Below are 16,873 nucleotides of genomic sequence, written 5' to 3'. Positions count from 1 at the left end.
TATCAAACACCTGCATCAATTTACTTCAGAACATCTATGTGAGGAAATCTGTCACAAATCTGGTGTCACATTCCAGTACCGTACTTGCTAAACTTCACTTGTTGCGCCAAACTATAACCAACACCAACCAATCCAGTCTTAACTCACCGGGATCTGGGGGAAGTCGGGGAAGACAGGTCGGTCAAAACCCAGGCCGGGGAAGTTGAACCATGGGGAGTCACCAGGCTGATCGGTCTCCTCCCCGTTGTTGGTCCAGGGGTCGCGGCGGCCTGGGGGCAGCATGGGGGGCCGCCAGGGGAAGGGGGACAGCACGACGGAGGGACGGTAGGGGCCGGAGATGGAGGGTTCTTGACCAAGCAGACGACGGATGAGCAGCAGGTCCTGTTCCATGCGCAGGAGGTCTTCTGGCGATGACAGATTTGTTAGATATATATATAAATGAGAGAGAGAGAGAGAGAGAGAGAGAGAGAGAGAGAGAGAGAGTCATTAAACAATGATCACTATGCAACAAGACTCCGGAAACACCATATTCACAACAATGATGTTATGGGTTGACATGTTATTCTCACACACATGCACGTACACAGGGATTATGTAAACACACACACACACACACACACACACACACACACACACACACACACACACAAGCAAACTCTCGCCCAACTTTCTCACACACTTCCTTTCTCATATACATCTTGGCAGTCTTTACACGATCTCTACTACGATTGTTTTTTCAAACTCTCTCCCTCCCCTTCCTCTCCCATACACACTTCCTTTCTCATACCGTTTATATCTACGCAGTCTTTTACACAATCTCACTAACACTGTTTTCTTCTCACACGTACTCCCTCTAATCGTATTAAATGCATTTTTGTCTCTCACTTCCATATACACACATTTATTTATCTCAGACTTCCTGCCAATATTACGACACACACACACACACACTTTCCCCTTTTGCCCACTCCCATTCCTTACTCATATTTCCTGTCTAAAACACATTGTTCTTTTCCCCACCCTTCTCTCTCTCTCTCTCCTAATCTGGTCTCTTCTTTTCCCTCCATTCCCACCCTTTCTTTTTCCTCCGACCCCCTCCCTCCCATTTCCCGCACCGGATATGCGTCAGGTCACAAAACACATATCATAATCAGCTGACATCACCCTATGACCTCATCCCACCTGGAACCACCGCCCGCTGCGTCACCTCCTGCCAACCACTCACCCTATTCGTCATCCCAACAACTCGGTCTTACTCAGCTCTCCTTACTTAACCCGTTAAATCCGGTCACATTCTAGGTACCAGACGCTATTTAATGAAGTTATGAAAGCCCTCTCGTACGGATGCGGTGACGTGTGGGCTCTGTGATTTTTCCTGAAAGGTTATTAGGCGAATACAAACGTTTGGCGATAGCAGGAATAAACTAGAAAAGCAGGTCACTGTGTTGAGGTGTTTCATATGAAATTCTCGTCTCTGGGTGTACGTCTTTCCTACACAATGCACGTCATGATTAAAGCATTTTCGCGCCACTTACGGGAGACAGGACATTTGCTGCAGAGAGAGAGAGAGAGTGGGGAAGGGTGTTTAACCTTGTCATCGGCACATATCCATATAAGTCGATATCCAGCTATCCATTCCTATCCTTTGTTGTTTTTGTATCACTTTCCCCAACTACCTGCTTTCTCACACAAGCACTTACCATATCCAGCCATCTTCCTCACCTTCCACATCTTCCTCACCTTCCATATCTTTCACCAAACTCAAGCCATCTTCCTCATCCTCCACATCTTCCACCAAATTCACACGTATCCTTTGCACCACTCTATAGTTCATTGCTGTCTACTAGAAGATTTTTGTTCTGTTGCAGCTCATTTCCCACAGCTCGGTGGCAACGAACTGTACATTCCTTCCATAGCACTTCTTAGTGACCAGCGCTATATTCTAGCGTTAATTCACTATTACAGCTCAGCGCTCAAGATGGAGTGACAGCAATTTTACAGCGGCCGAAGTAAATAAGTCGCACACACACTTTCTCTACGGCCGAACCTCTGAATACTGTATCTCACGTCCCTAATGCACATTTTTCACGAATATCAGTACGGTATCAGGTATTTTTTCCTTTATCCAATCACTCTCTAGTGCTAAGCTCTTTTTATAGCTCAGCAATGGAGGAGACATGGCAGTCACAGTCACAGTGAATTGAGTACAGTGTTAGCCAACGTCCAGTACTCACCCATCAACTGCTCCTGGATGCCACGGATGACGACTGTTGGACGAGGGTCATCAAGGTCACTGAGGACAAAACAATAAATAATAAATATCATACGAATATAGCGTAAAAAAATAAAGTTATAAGCATGAAAATAAAAACCTCATAATTATAATACCAGTTATACCATGCTTGGGCTCTCATCCAGGACTGGCGTATTTATGACACGTTGTTACTGTCATCCTAACCCCATCGCCCACCTAAACGATGAGGTGAGGCAAGGTTCAGAAAATAAGAAAGTACAAGCCAGACCACTCAACCTGCGTACCCGATGAAATGGGCAACGTACTCATTCAAACATCATTCAAGCACTTCAAAATCCTACCTTCAACTACGCAGCAAAACCAAAAGCACAAATTACTCACTTTTCTTTGCAATATCGTCCACCACCATGTTAATAATAAAAAATAAAAAGTGAGTTCCTTGTGATATACTCTTGCTTACATAATTCATCCATCCACTCCATCCTTCGCCAGTTCCTCTGCTTCACCACCTTCCACACTCAGTATTCTCACTTTTCCCACGTCTATCCATCTTCTTGTCGGCCAGCCATGCCTCCTGCCACCTTCAAACTCACTCTCGTACACCAACCATTTCCACCACTCTGTTTTCATTTATTCTCTCTACACGGCCACACCATTTAGCACATTCTCCCACCTGCAGATCTAATATTGATATCCATTTCCTTTACATGACCAAAACATCCAGACACTCTACACGTAGGATGTCTAGATCTACTTACCTATACGTCACTACCCTGTTTACATGCATCTCTCTCTCTCTCTCTCTCTCTCTCTCTCTCTCTCCCCACCTGTCTCCATCCTCCTGCCATGGTCTCGCCTCCTGTGCAGTGGCTGAATCGAGTGTGTCTGCTTCCTGCTGGCTCAGTGACCTGGAGGGGCTGTATACGGACGGATCCTCCTCATAGTCATCATCACGGGCTTCGAACACTGCTGGCCAACCTACAAGACAGAAATATAAACCTTTAAATATCTCATCATTATCCTCAATGTGAAAAAAAAAAAAAATGCACTGTTACAAACCAGAAAGAACTCAGAGAACGCATACCTCCGTCAATGCCACTGCAGAATTCAGATCCGGATCCGCCCCCAAATTTAATCAATTGTTTCTTGGTCATGGCCAACCCTTCCACAAATTTCACTGAAATTCATTGAGAACTTTTAGAGAAATCGTGTGGACAAACAAACATATGAAACTGCCATAGGCTAAGTGTTTGCCGGATGAATCCGATTGTTTGTTTTCACCGGCGTGTAGTCATTTGGCGAAATTTTTCGCGCTGCATTGCGAAGCACAGGATGAGTTTAGGAAGGTAACAATTGCACTGCCAGTTGCGCCAGACATTTCTCTTCAATCTGATTAACAAAAAAATCGATTTTCGAAATATGAAAAAATGATGCCTGGGCCGGCCACTGAGTCCCGACGATTCCGGAGCCACGGCCTTTGAGGGGTTTCAACCCTCCACCCAGCACAGCACCTTTGACCGACTTTGATGAAAAACTATAGACTTCCAGGGTTATGGATATCTACCTTCTGAATCTCTTTTTCAGAACGACTGGCGCAAAATTGTAACCTGTAGAGCAGACAAACATAGGGAACTGACCAACTTGCTCGGCGAATCTTTCGATTCCGGCAAGCAACAAAAACAAGTGAATACATAACCTTCTCCAACTTTGCTGGCAGAGATAACTATCATCATCATCATCACAGCTATGCCCAATCATGCCGGGCTTCGATAACTGCTGGCGAAGTTATACGAAAATTTTATATATATATATATATATATATATATATATATATATATATATATATATATATATATATATATATATGAGCCTGTGGTAACGTGTGCATTTTCGTACACTGAAGAACGAGGGTTCGCGCCCCGCCAGGGTAATAAACTTTGGAAGCGCTCTTCTGGCCACGTACAGCATTGGAGGACACAAGGGGTGCTGTGGTTCAACCAATGTCGCTTACTATAAAGTATGCTTGCACCCAGTCGGCTTGCGTGGGCCGATTACACTTGGTTCACAGACTACACACACATCCAAAGCCACTCCAACATTACAGTTACACTTACAAGCACTTCTCACCCTACATAGCCTACAATCTCTACCAGACAGCCTGAGCCACTTGGTAGAGATACATTGGCTGATCGTCCCCACTTCGGTCGGGATAGGCCGGTCCTGCAGCGGACACTCAAACTGCTGATGATTATATATATATATATATATATATATATATATATATATATATATATATATATATATATATATATATATATATATATATATATATATATATTCTACGGTATCATCATCAACAAATTCTATCAAGTGACATCGTTTATGTAAGTTATTCTTGTTCCCACGAAACGATATGGAGACAGCAAGGCTATTACTTAGAAGGCGTCATAACAGTCAAGGCTTAACATCAGCAGTGTGCCACACAATAGTATACTTTCACTATGGTGCTGGGAATCTGGCCAGCTGCCACATATTCCGCTGCAAAACATGATACAAAACTTAACAGTCGCCTTCATCGGCCGCCTAGGCTACCTGCGTCATGCGGGCAAAACCGGTAAATCAATAACAAAAGTAACAGAAATAACCAGCTTTACGAAAACTTCTCCTAACTCAAATTCAAGCTAATGATCTAAATTCTCTCTCTCTCTCTCTCTCTCAGCAGTCTGACAAGAATGGTTCCCACTTATATTCCTTCCTCCTGCACATTCTCCTCCTCCTCCTACCCTCTACCGTCCTCCTCTCCACGTTTCACCTTCCTTCTCACCTCCTTACCCAAGACTATGAATGGCCGTGGATTCGACTCCGGGTTCTTCGAGTTGCGATCTGGATGTACTAACCAATGCACTACCGGCTCCACCATATAAGACGTCCTCGCGCTGAAGAGGTCAACCCACCTGTTATTACAACTCTTGTGGTGAATAATTGACTGGCCGAGGTGATTGTCTTGTTGATGACGGGTGGTGAGAGAGAGAGAGAGAGAGAGAGAGAGAGAGAGAGAGAGACCATCGAGGGATATCTCAAACCTCCTCCTTGACTCTCTCTCGCTCTCTCCACACACACACACACACACACACACACACACACACACACACACGTCACCTGTAACAATCACTAAAGTACAGCCAGAGTCCACGCCACACAACTAAGTACAGGTTTTGCGGTGGTGTGTGGTATTTGGTGAAGCTAATTACTGGCGTGTGATAATTGCCTGGTTAATGAGGGGTGGTTACGGGATAATTAGGTGTTTTGCCTCGCGACCTACATATAATGAGTTCACCTGTCACTAAGGAGACATACACGCACTCTGCATTTTAATAATCTGTCTGTCTGTCTGTCTGTCTGTCTCTGTCTGTCTGTCTGTCTGTCTGTCTGTCTCTCTCTCTCTCTCTCGTTTTTAAAAATGGAGATGATTTAGGAATACCGCTGAGTCAAGTACTTAATATGATTTACGTATAATCTTTATCATTAAGTAAGAGTGGTGATATTCCGGTTGTGGAAGGGAAGCCATATTGTCCTCGCCCGTGGAAGTTCGTCTCAACAAGTGCTCCTGACCAGCGCCTTGACTTTCTTATTTTGTTTATTTCACTTTCTAACTACAAATTTAGTGCAACAGGTTTTTTTTTTTTACCGTTGTTATCGAGTTTATGTTCTGCGTTTGTTTTGCTTTGTATTAGATGTATGACTATTTTCAGTGTGTTCCATCCGTAAGCCAAGCGGTAGGATTGGGATGTGCTCGTGCCAAGTGTGTTAATGGATATGTCATTGTATTGTACGCATGCAGGTGTGTGTGTGTGTGTGTGTGTGTGTGTGTGTGTGTGTGTGTGTGTGTGTGTGTGTGTACGTTTTTCACTGAAGGCCGCTATGTGTAGGGTATGTGTGCTTCTACTGCTGCCTCTACTATATTTTATCTAGCATCTCCCCTAACTATACCTTATTTCTGTTATCTTACTAAATATCCCAGCTTTTTCTCACTTGTCATTCATACATTTATTATCTACCCTCACTATACAATCTTGAGAGAGAGAGAGAGAGAGAGAGAGAGAGAGAGAGAGAGTAATCCCATCAGTATAAACACCAACACTCGTCCCACCTGCCTTGCGCAAGTCGCTCTCCTCTTGTTTACACACACACTTCTCAACCTCAACCAATTTTAGACACATGCGAATAAACAATACCGGTACCGACAGCACCCTCACGGTCGGCACAGCTCTGGTTCAAATAATAACCAACAGCACTCTCAGCATAGGAACAACTTTATCATTTCTTTTCAAACAACGCTTAACCTTGATTCAGGCAATTCGGGTATTCTATTCCAGTTAACGTCAAATTATTCTTTCCAGTTAACAGAATCATAAGAGTTTGAGTGAAGATTTCATTCGGAGGCCGAGGATGAGATGGAGGGATGGGGTGGAGAGGTATATGAGAGAGGGGGGGGTGAGCTCGGAGCAGGGGAGTGAAATGGCGGGGGACAGGGCGACTTGGAGGCGATTTGTTTGTGGCCACCCCAAACGGGATTGAGGCGTCTGGCAATAGATAGAAAGATGCAACCTCTCTATCATATACAGTACTGCCAAGTGTGCAACAATTAACATTTTTACCGAAGTAGCTAACGGCATTTCCAACACGAACGATTAACACTAGCCGGAAGAACTGCACAGGTCAAGCCGAGCATTTAAATACCCAATAACAGCAATAATAACTAGCTGTAAAGTTTTAGCACAGCAATGCAACGCCGCACCCTAACTCTGACCGTGATCCGTAACTTTGAAAAACCTATGTGCCGCTTCCAATCCAAATCAGACCAGACTTTCATGAAATATTTCTTTACATACATACAAAGAAATAGAATCCATCATAATAGGTGAGTCTCGGCGTCCCTATCAAAAGCTTGCGCAATCTTGGATACGCGAATTAACATCAAGAATAATAGGGCTAGTGTACAATACTGGACGTGAAAAAAGAAAACAATATAAATAATGACGGTAACTGTAATAAGGAATATCATGACAGTGGCAACATCTCTTGTAGGCTTAACAGTTTCATTGCCTTTAACATGACTATTAACAGTCTAGCATTAGTAGTAGTAGTAGTCGCAGCAGGAGGAGGAGGAGGCCAAGCAATAATAATAGTAATAATAATAATAATGATGATAATAATAATAATACTAATAATAATAACCAACTTAATACATGCACAAAATCACCATTAATAAAAACGTTAGCACCTGACACTGAGATACCTTTGCACTAACTAAAAGAATGTGACATCAAACACTTCAAATGCAACCTAACACACCGACATGCATCCTGGATCTCTCTCTCTCTCTCTCTCTCTCTCTCTCTCTCTCATTTTTGAGAGTCCGTTCCCTTAACCTACCACTCCTATACGTGCCATACACCTTCGCATGTCTTCGCTTGGGTGTTAATATCATCCGTTCATACTGAAAGCATATTACTCTTGTTCAGGATTGTTGTGATTATATCTGAAAAGTGTTTTTATCACACACACACACACACACACACACACACACACACACACACACACACACACACACACGCACGCACGCACAAACTGAATTAAGCCAAACTTATCAAACCAATTTCCGAAAACATACTTCGACGTAATTACTAAACAACTTCACTTAAGATAATAATAATAATAATAATAATAATAATAATAATAATAAACTGGTAAATGTGCGGGAAGATGATCTATGTGATATTTTTAGGCACTGTAACAGTCCTGTGTTTTCAAATGGCAGTAATCGCACCTTGGATTTACCTGTGCGTTCTTACCTTACCTAATTGTTCTTACCTAATTGTATCTTTACAGGAATGAGTCAAGCTCGTACTGTCCCGTGTCTTAAACCATATTTATCGTACATATACTTAAATTTGTGAATTGTTTTGGCACACACTATTTCATTCGGTAGTGCATTCCATTGATCAATTGCTCTGTTTGGGAAACTGAATTTCCTTACGTCTTTATCACCTCTCTTCTTATGCAGTTTTTTGCAGTGTCCTCTTGCTGATGCTTCTCCATATGTTAAGTAATCATTTATGTCTATTTTCTCCTTTCCTGATATGCACTTATATAGCATTATCATGTCATCTCTTTTCCTTCTCTCCTGTAGTGTTGGTAGATTCAGTTTATTTAGTCTTTCTTCGTAGCTTAGGTCCCTAAAGCTTGGTATCCATCTTGTAGCGGCCCTTTGAACTTTTTCAATCTTGTCTATATGCTTTTTGAGATGAGGACTCCAGACTACTGATGCATATTCCAGGGTTGGTCTAATGAATGATGTTATTATCCTTCTTAGCATGTCTTCATTTATGTATGTGAATGCTATTCTCATATTTGCAAGCAGTGTATACATGTTCCGTACCTTCTCGCTGATGTGGTCAGCCGGAGATAGTCTGTTATTGATAATCACACCTAGGTCTTTCTCTCTTTCTGATGTGTATAGGGTTTTATTTCCTAACTTATAATCCCAATCAGGTCTTTTTCCACTTTTACCAAACTTGATTACATGACACTTGTCCACATTGAATTCCGTGTGTGTGTGTGTGTGTGTGTGTGTGTGTGTGTGTGTGTGTTTCAATCGTTACATCTCGCTACGCATCCTAACACTACTTATTTCGTGCTGATTTATGTATAGTCCTACTCTTTAAAAGTACGGAGCTTTACACTTCTTCACACTCTTCAGGTAGACAATCAGTATCGCTCACGACGAAGAGAAGCCATAGGTAAATTTATCTCTAGTGTAGTAAGAGAATCCGTTGACTGGGTTCGGTTTAGGGGTTTTTGTTATTAGCTTCAGCTTTCGTGACGTAACTTAATAATCTCTGTGGCTTACCAGTTCCAGCAGAAACCGCGGTTACGAAGAGAAATATTCCAAGGCAGCACTTCATCTTGAACACCTCTTAACGTCTCTCCTTCGACACTGGCGGCATCAGATACCCTGCGCGTTGATATATATGTGCACCGAAGTTTCCATGTCTCGCAAGAATACTAATTAGGAAATGAATATAAACCGCGTATCAATCATATCATACCTATACCCACAACACACTGCCTTGATGATAATATACTGATGTGTGTACAGTTAACTGGCAAGTAACTCGACCATATTTCCCTCCAAAATAAAATGTAATAGATATCCATGAGAAGCCAGGGAAGGAGTGACGTATCAGTGACTCACTTGAAAGCCGGTTCCTGGAAGACTACACCTTGCACTAACTTTCTTTACCTACACTGGGTGACTTGATATAATATTTCTAACAACAGCTATACTTTCATACAACCTCCCACATTTACTCCCTACCTTTGTCCCTTCACCTAGCCAACCCCTCCTCCTTCAAAAGTGCCACTCATACAATCTACCTTACCTTATCACTTCACCTCGCTCTTGGTCCACCTCTTCTGCCTCCCTCCCTCATATACTCCTTCACCCTGTTACTACGTCTCGATCTTTGGTCTAACTCTCCCTACTTCTCAACGGTTAATATTTCAAACATCCTAACCTCCACTTCGTTCTTGGTCTACCTCTCCTTCTAACAACTACAGCGTCATACAACCTAACTCTGCTCCACTACTGAGAGAGAGAGAGAGAGAGAGAGAGAGAGAGAGAGAGAGATGGGGGGTATGAATGGTACTAATTTGCTTTATTTGGTGGTGTAGTGTAGTGATCAGAATACCCATATCGGAGTGTGGGTCTTCATATGCACAGGCAGCCTAGGGACGTGCGTAGGTTAATTCCATCCTACAGAAGTGACAGGGATTTTTCGACTATGCAGTACCACCACAGGGAGTATATTAGTCACCTACACAATACTTCACCCCAAAGACGTGTTTTTTTTTTCTCTCTCGCTAACGTCACACTGTTTTACTCAACACACGCATCTCGCCTCAAACAGCAGAATGTATCGTCCCCGTTTTTGGCTGGGCTTTTCTTTTCTTTTTTTTTTTTTAATCAGTGTTCACCGGTCTAAGCTTTCCCAGTTTTGCAGATGCTCGCGAGAAATGATTTACGAAAAGCGCCATCCTTCATACTACTTTCATTGGCTGGAGGGTAGGATTCAAGTGAGTTTTGTGTGCAGGAAGAATGGGATAGTAATAAACTAATTTGTCTATAAACATCGTTGTTATCATCGTACAAAGTAGCCGTTTTTACGTCGCATAAATGAAAACATGTGATAACGCGTCAGTTGTAACTGCTGGGGGCACGGGGCGCAATACTCGTCCTAATCAATTTTTACTGGAAAGTAACTGAATAGAACGTGCCGTCTTTACCTTTTAATACTCGTAATCCATTGTTTCAAAAACTTTGTATTTCTCCACTGGCATTATTTTCTCACCAGCTCAGCCATAAGTGACTGACTTTTTCATTTTAGGTTTAATCCAATATTCACTTACACTGGCAGTCCTGCTTGTCAGTTGTGAGAAATTCAATTTTCTGAATATTGTTTAGTTGTTTAGCCCTGGGCAGAGGATGCCCTTGGTTGTCCTTGTTGGCCAGTGCACATGACTGGTCCAAGGCAATCCAGCTTCCTGGGTAGGACCTCCTTAGATCGGTCCAGACCGGTCTACTTTATCTCGCCAGAACAGCCAGGGGGACGGTCTAAACCGGTCTAAAAACTTCACAAAAATGCAGCTTCAGAAAAGCCTCTCCTAAACTGAGTAACATCAGTAGCACGAAGAGAGTTCAGCGGGATCAGTGGGTTAACTGGCCTTCTGAAAGCACTAGTAAAACCATAGCCTAGCCTCGAACCCCTACACAGCGATGGGAGAAAGTCGAGGTTAAATATTTAATTTTATTATTACTATTACTACTATTATTTTTATTATTATTACCCTTGCTACTACTACTACAGTCTTCTTCTTTTTGCCATGCTTTTACTTATTAGCGACAGACGATTTTTTTAGCTGGGTGAGTCATAGCAGCCTGAGAAAGTAAACAATGGCACTATTAGCCCTATCGTGGTCTGAACAACCCTGTAGTAATTTATTCCAGCTAACGTGAGGGTGAGTCATGGCAGCCTGTGTGTCAATACCGGTACAATTACAACATACCTGGCTTGTGTTTCTTGTCACCTTTTCTCGGAAGACTGTGATTTTTGTTTTCATATTACTTTTATTTTTCTCTCGTTTTTCTTGGTACGTCATGAATATTCTGTTTTTATTTTCCTACTTGCTTCTTAGGTCATCCATGTACTTGTTTCCCTTGCTAGGTTAGGAATTGAAAACTATATTATACTGATGTATTTTTCGTCTTCTTGGCTTATATCCCCCGTTGATCCTATTCATATTTGCATTTTATTTTTTAGTTTTCTGCTTTCCTTGGTTGATCATGTATATTTCTTTGGTATTTTCTTTCTTTATTTTATTTATTTTATTATTTTTAAGATTTACCCTTTGCTCTGTTGATAGTGACTGTGGATTTTGTTAACCCTATTCTGTTAACCATTATCATCGTTACTCTTTACTGTTTAGATTGTGCGTATAGATAGTCTTGCTTTTATCATCACCATCATCATTGTCATCATCATCATCATCATCAGATCGTGAGTATGGTTTATTTGGGTTATTCTGTCTTTAACTTGTGTATATTTTTCTTTTATATTTATTTTCAGGTTTCTCGAATGACCATGAACACCCAAGTAAAGCCTACGTTTCATTAGTAAATATTTCCTACTGTTGTCATCCAGCCTCTCTCTCTCTCTCTCTCTCTCTCTCTCTCACCACCCTTTTCTCCTCCCCTTATTCTTCCCTCCTTTTCTCCTCTCGTTCCTCCTCTCACCCTTCTTTCTTTCCCTGCCACCCCTTCTTCCTCTTCCTTCCTCTTTCCATTTTCCCCATTTAAGTTATGTGCAGCCTTCATCAAGCGCTTCAGTACTAGGACCTGGATAAAACGAATGGAGGCAGTACAAAATGACTAATAATTAAAGGAAATACCACCGGATATAAGAGGTTAAGCTTACATACCGCCTCTTGTGCATAAATCTGTAATATAACACGGGGTAAGAGGCAGGGTCGGAGAGTGAGTTAAACAGATGATAGTGACTGGTATGGTGAAGGTCTGTCTATCTGTTTATCTATTGCCAGACGCCTCAATCCGGTAAGGGATGGCCACAAATAAATCGCCTCTATGTCGCCCTGTCCCCCGCCATTTCATTGCCCTGCTCCCAGCTCACACCCCCCTCTCTCATATACTGTACTTCTTCACTCCATCCCTTCATCGCATCCTTGGCCTCCCCCTCACTCCCTCCCTCTACCCCCCCTCCACCTCACTCACATACACTCTCCTCGTCAGTCTCTCACTCTCTATCCTCTCCACATGCCCAAACCACCTCAGTGTGTTTCTCCTAACGCTTCCTGTCACATCCACATCCATGGTGAAGGTGTAGTTATCTGTTTGTGGAGGCCTTCCCCTGCCTCGTCAGCACCCATCCCACGAACTTACTGGCACCCAAGAATAAGAGGCCTCATCCTTGGTGCAGAGATTTACATTCAAGACACAGCGTCCTCTAAACACTGAGCCAGTTCCAATCCCACTGAGCCAAGGCATCATCATTCACATCCACCTTCCGTCTCTACCCTTCTCGCATCCCTGATCATCCCACCCCCGCCCTTCCCTCAATCTTCCTTCCGTCACAGCCCCCTCCCTACCCCCATGAAAGTAAGAAGACAGTCAGTACCTTCAGTACACATGAACTACACGCTGACTAACCACACTGAATCAGCTCCTAAACCCCTCCTAATCAGCTGCCCAACCCCTCTCCCCCTTCTCCTCCCGCACTTGTTGACACTCCCAGGCTATTCCATGTATTTTGCCGGACGTACTCTCTCTTAAACCATTCTTATTCTTCAGTTCAGGCTTTATATCTCCAGACGACTTTGTTCACCTTGAGAAACGTCCATTTGCCGAGGTTAGATGCGGCCTTCGTTACCGCCTTCACTCCTAGAATATAATAACACGATATCGGCACACCGGGTTGCGTATCGTGTGTGTTTGTGTGTGTGTGTGTGTGTGTGTGTGTGTGTGTGTGTGTGTGTGTGTGTTTCTATCCTTCCAGCAGTCCCACATCACGTCCACCAAACCGAGCCCCTCCCCCCCCAGAGAGGAAGAGACAGGTCAGCACATATGACCTAAACGCTGACTAACACAACACACTGAATCAGGCCCCTTACACCCTCCCCCCCACACACAGCCATTGCCATACACACCCAGGACATCCCACGCATCACACCGGAAGTGGTTTTTCCTGTACAACTTACTAAACTTTCTTTTTCTAGTTCGTTCTTGCTACTCTCATATTTAATTACCATTTTTCTTTCCATTGCAGTTCTCTATCTCACTCACAGCCGAATAAAATCGTCTGGCCTCAGTGCGAATGTAATGTTAAAGTTCTTCCGATACAGGTAGGCTCTTGTAACTCAGTCTCTGTAACTCTCTATCTGCTGAAATAAATCGCTGGTGGTAAATGAGAAAGAATACTATAACTGACACTAAAAATATTGGATTACATTAGTGTCTTTCTGATAATCATTTCACACATAATGGAGAATAGGGATGTAAGGGTGAGTTGGGTGCGTAGGTGGGTGGTGAGCTGGTGTGGTGAATGTGGAAGTCGGATGGTGATGTGACGTGGTGCATGTGGAGACTGGTGGTGGTGGTGGTGTGTTTGTTGATGAGGTGGACGCGGCTGTGTGTGGAGGCAGCAACACTGACTCACCACACACACACACACACACACACACACACGCCATTCAACTCTCACGCTCAATCATTCAGTACACAAAGAAAAGTCATTCAGTCTCTCTCTCTCTCTCTCTCTCTCTCTCTCTCTCTCTCTCTCTCTCTCTCTCTCTCTCTCATCGTTTTGTATTAGACGGCCATTTTGAACCTCTTGAAATGATTTAGTGATTCATAAACAGACGAATATTTTCGTCACACTAGTATACACCAAAAAATCACCCTTGTGGACATACCTACACATTCTAGGATTTCCTGAAAATTAAGGGTAAAATATGTTTTTAAGTAACGTATTTTAGGTTATTTTCTGATTCTAAACTGCCCCCACAGGAAAGAAATGATATATCGGTCCACCTTAAGTCCTACTGTAGATCTCGGTCAGCCTAAATCCCACTGTAGATTTCTTTTTTTTAATTTAGACTCCGATTATACAGTACAGGGTAGCTGGTGACCTGCGCTCTAGTAGGAACTCACACACAAGGGTATCCTGTATGTTGCAGGGGCGACCTAGTCTGTTAGTGTGGACACGGGTGCGGCAGTGGGAGCAGGATAGGAATAAAGGATGCAGTGTAAATATTAATAACAATGAATCGGCCACGCAGTACATGAAAAATGCCCGGCGAAGGGGAAGACCAAAGTTACATGTATTCCCCGTGTTATTTACGTATACCCTAGCAAGGCCAATTGAAAATCCTGGCTACCCCCTTGTGGAAGTGCTATATGGAGCTTTGTCAACCCCTTCATTACTTTATAGGATGCTTTGCTGGGCTGGATCTTGGCGCATATAATTATCTGGGAGTAATTAGGGTACACGAGGAATGTCATACTCTGGCTGAAGGAACTAAATTGTGCTTCAGTGTCCGATACGGGGAATCTGGCAGTGAAGATGTGAATATGGATGGAGGAGGAGGAGGAGGAAGAACAAGAAGAAGAAGAAGAACAACAACAATGGTGTATGGGTGAAGGTCATACAGGAAGGCAGAGGGTGGGTAGGGTCAGTGAGTGAGGGTGTGGGCATGACTCACCCACCCCGCTACCCCAACACCACCACCTGAGGCGAGTGGCGTTATCGGATTTCATGCCTTTCACGCCATAATATTTTTGTTTTTGTTACCTGCACCACCACGCAAAGCACGAGAGAGAGAGAGAGAGAGAGAGAGAGTGTGTGTGTGTGTGTGTGTGTGTGTGTGTGTGTGTGTGTGTGTGTGAGAGAGAGAGAGAGAGAGAGAGAGAGAGAGAGAGAGAGCAACACGTGCTTGCCGTCACTATAACTCATCAGTACCAATATCACTGACAAAATAATTACCATCATCATCATCATCACCATACTCGCCTTCACGATCAGCAGTCATTGGCATCATCAGTATTAGCATAACCATCAGCTGGATGTTGTTAAAAACTAGAGGAGTAACTTGGGGTTTCATTCTCGCTGGATTTATTTTGGATAGAACATACTACCTCTCTTGTAAAATCAGCTTCCAAGAGATTAGGTGTGAAAGCCGACTCTGTGCTTTCTCTACCCCTGCACAGTTTTTGACTTTATACACGGGTTTTATTCGCCCCTGTGTAGAGCACAACTCTCATGTGTGGGGAGGCCTTCCCACATATAGTTCTTCTCAACAAGATGGAGTCAAAGGCTTTTTGTCTCATTAACACTTCTCATACTGGCTCCCTTCAAGCTCTATATTTTCGCCGCACTGTTGCATATTTATCTCATTTCCATCGCTACGTCAATGGTCACTGTTCCTCTGAACTGTCTGCTTGCATCCCTCCACCACTACAGCGGGCGCGTAGCACCCGTCTAGCAACAAACTCTCAACCCTTTTCTGTCTAACTACAACCATTACTCCCAGTCCTTCATGTATGCAACAGGTAAACTCTGAAACTGTCTCCCTCTGTCTGTATTTCCTACTGCCTATGATCTCCAGTCTCAAACGCAGGGTGTCCAGGCATCTCGAAATGAGCGGATTTAAATTTGGCTCTCTGTTGTCTTGTTTTTGTTTTTTCTTGGAGGAAACAATTTGTGGGCTCCTGGCCTTTGATTCCTTCTTTCTTACATAAAAAAAATAATCATCACCATCAACATAAGCGCCCACACCATCATCATAATCATTAACAACCTCTTTACCATGAACACCAAAGACTTCTACTTCCACGAACACAGACAACACTCATCATTATTATCATTACGATTATTATTATTATTATCATTATTTTTTATTATTGTATTATTATTATTATTATTATTATTATTATTATTATTATTATTATCATCATCATCATCATCATCATTACTAAACCAATCACCTCAACATCATTATTAGTACAAGAATCACCACCACCACCATCATCGTAATCATCATCATCAACAGCATCCCCATCCCCATCATATGCTAATCATCATCATCATCAACACCAGCATCATTCTCATCATAAGCTAATCAGGACCATAATCATCATCATCAGCAACAACAGCATCACCATCCTCCTCCTCCTCATCATCATCATCAGCAACCACCTCACACTCCAGGAAGAGAAATCAGGAAATTGGCAGGAATGAGGAAATACTCTGAACCTCTCTCTCTCTCTCTCTCTCTCTCTCTCTCGTAGTCCAGTATAGGCAGAAGGGAAACATGAGATAGAATGATGGACTGCAACTGAGCTCTGAGAAAGCATTTTTTTTTTTTTACTTGCAGGAGGAGGAGGAGGAGCAGGGGAGAGAGAGAGAGAGAGAGGGGGGGGGTGCATAGTATCCATACCCGGTGACTAAAGTGAAAGTGGTATCCGGTGCTTGTGAATGAGAGAGA

The 16,873-nt window shown here is 43.0% G+C and overlaps 1 protein-coding gene across 1 annotated transcript in view; it reads right to left on the bottom strand.

Moving 5' to 3' along the window:
* Positions 1–9,250, bottom strand: part of LOC145403193 (uncharacterized) — a 14,100-nt gene extending 4,850 nt beyond the window's left edge. Inside the window, exons 1-4 of the mRNA XM_080275007.1 lie at positions 9,168–9,250; positions 3,082–3,232; positions 2,235–2,293; positions 148–401 (exon numbers count right to left, since the gene is read on the bottom strand). Of these exons, the coding sequence (XP_080131133.1) occupies positions 148–401; positions 2,235–2,293; positions 3,082–3,232; positions 9,168–9,222 (519 nt within the window). The 5' untranslated portion in view covers positions 9,223–9,250. The remainder of the gene's footprint in view (positions 1–147; positions 402–2,234; positions 2,294–3,081; positions 3,233–9,167) is intronic.
* Between the last annotated feature and the right edge of the window lie 7,623 nt (positions 9,251–16,873).

The sequence above is a fragment of the Coenobita brevimanus genome, chromosome 60 (assembly GCF_032717465.1).
Source record: "Coenobita brevimanus isolate Jiangsu-jjx chromosome 60, ASM3271746v2, whole genome shotgun sequence".
Lineage (NCBI taxonomy): Eukaryota > Metazoa > Arthropoda > Malacostraca > Decapoda > Coenobitidae > Coenobita > Coenobita brevimanus.
Note: the sequence above shows the minus strand (reverse complement) of the source record. Positions and strands in the feature narration are given on the sequence as shown.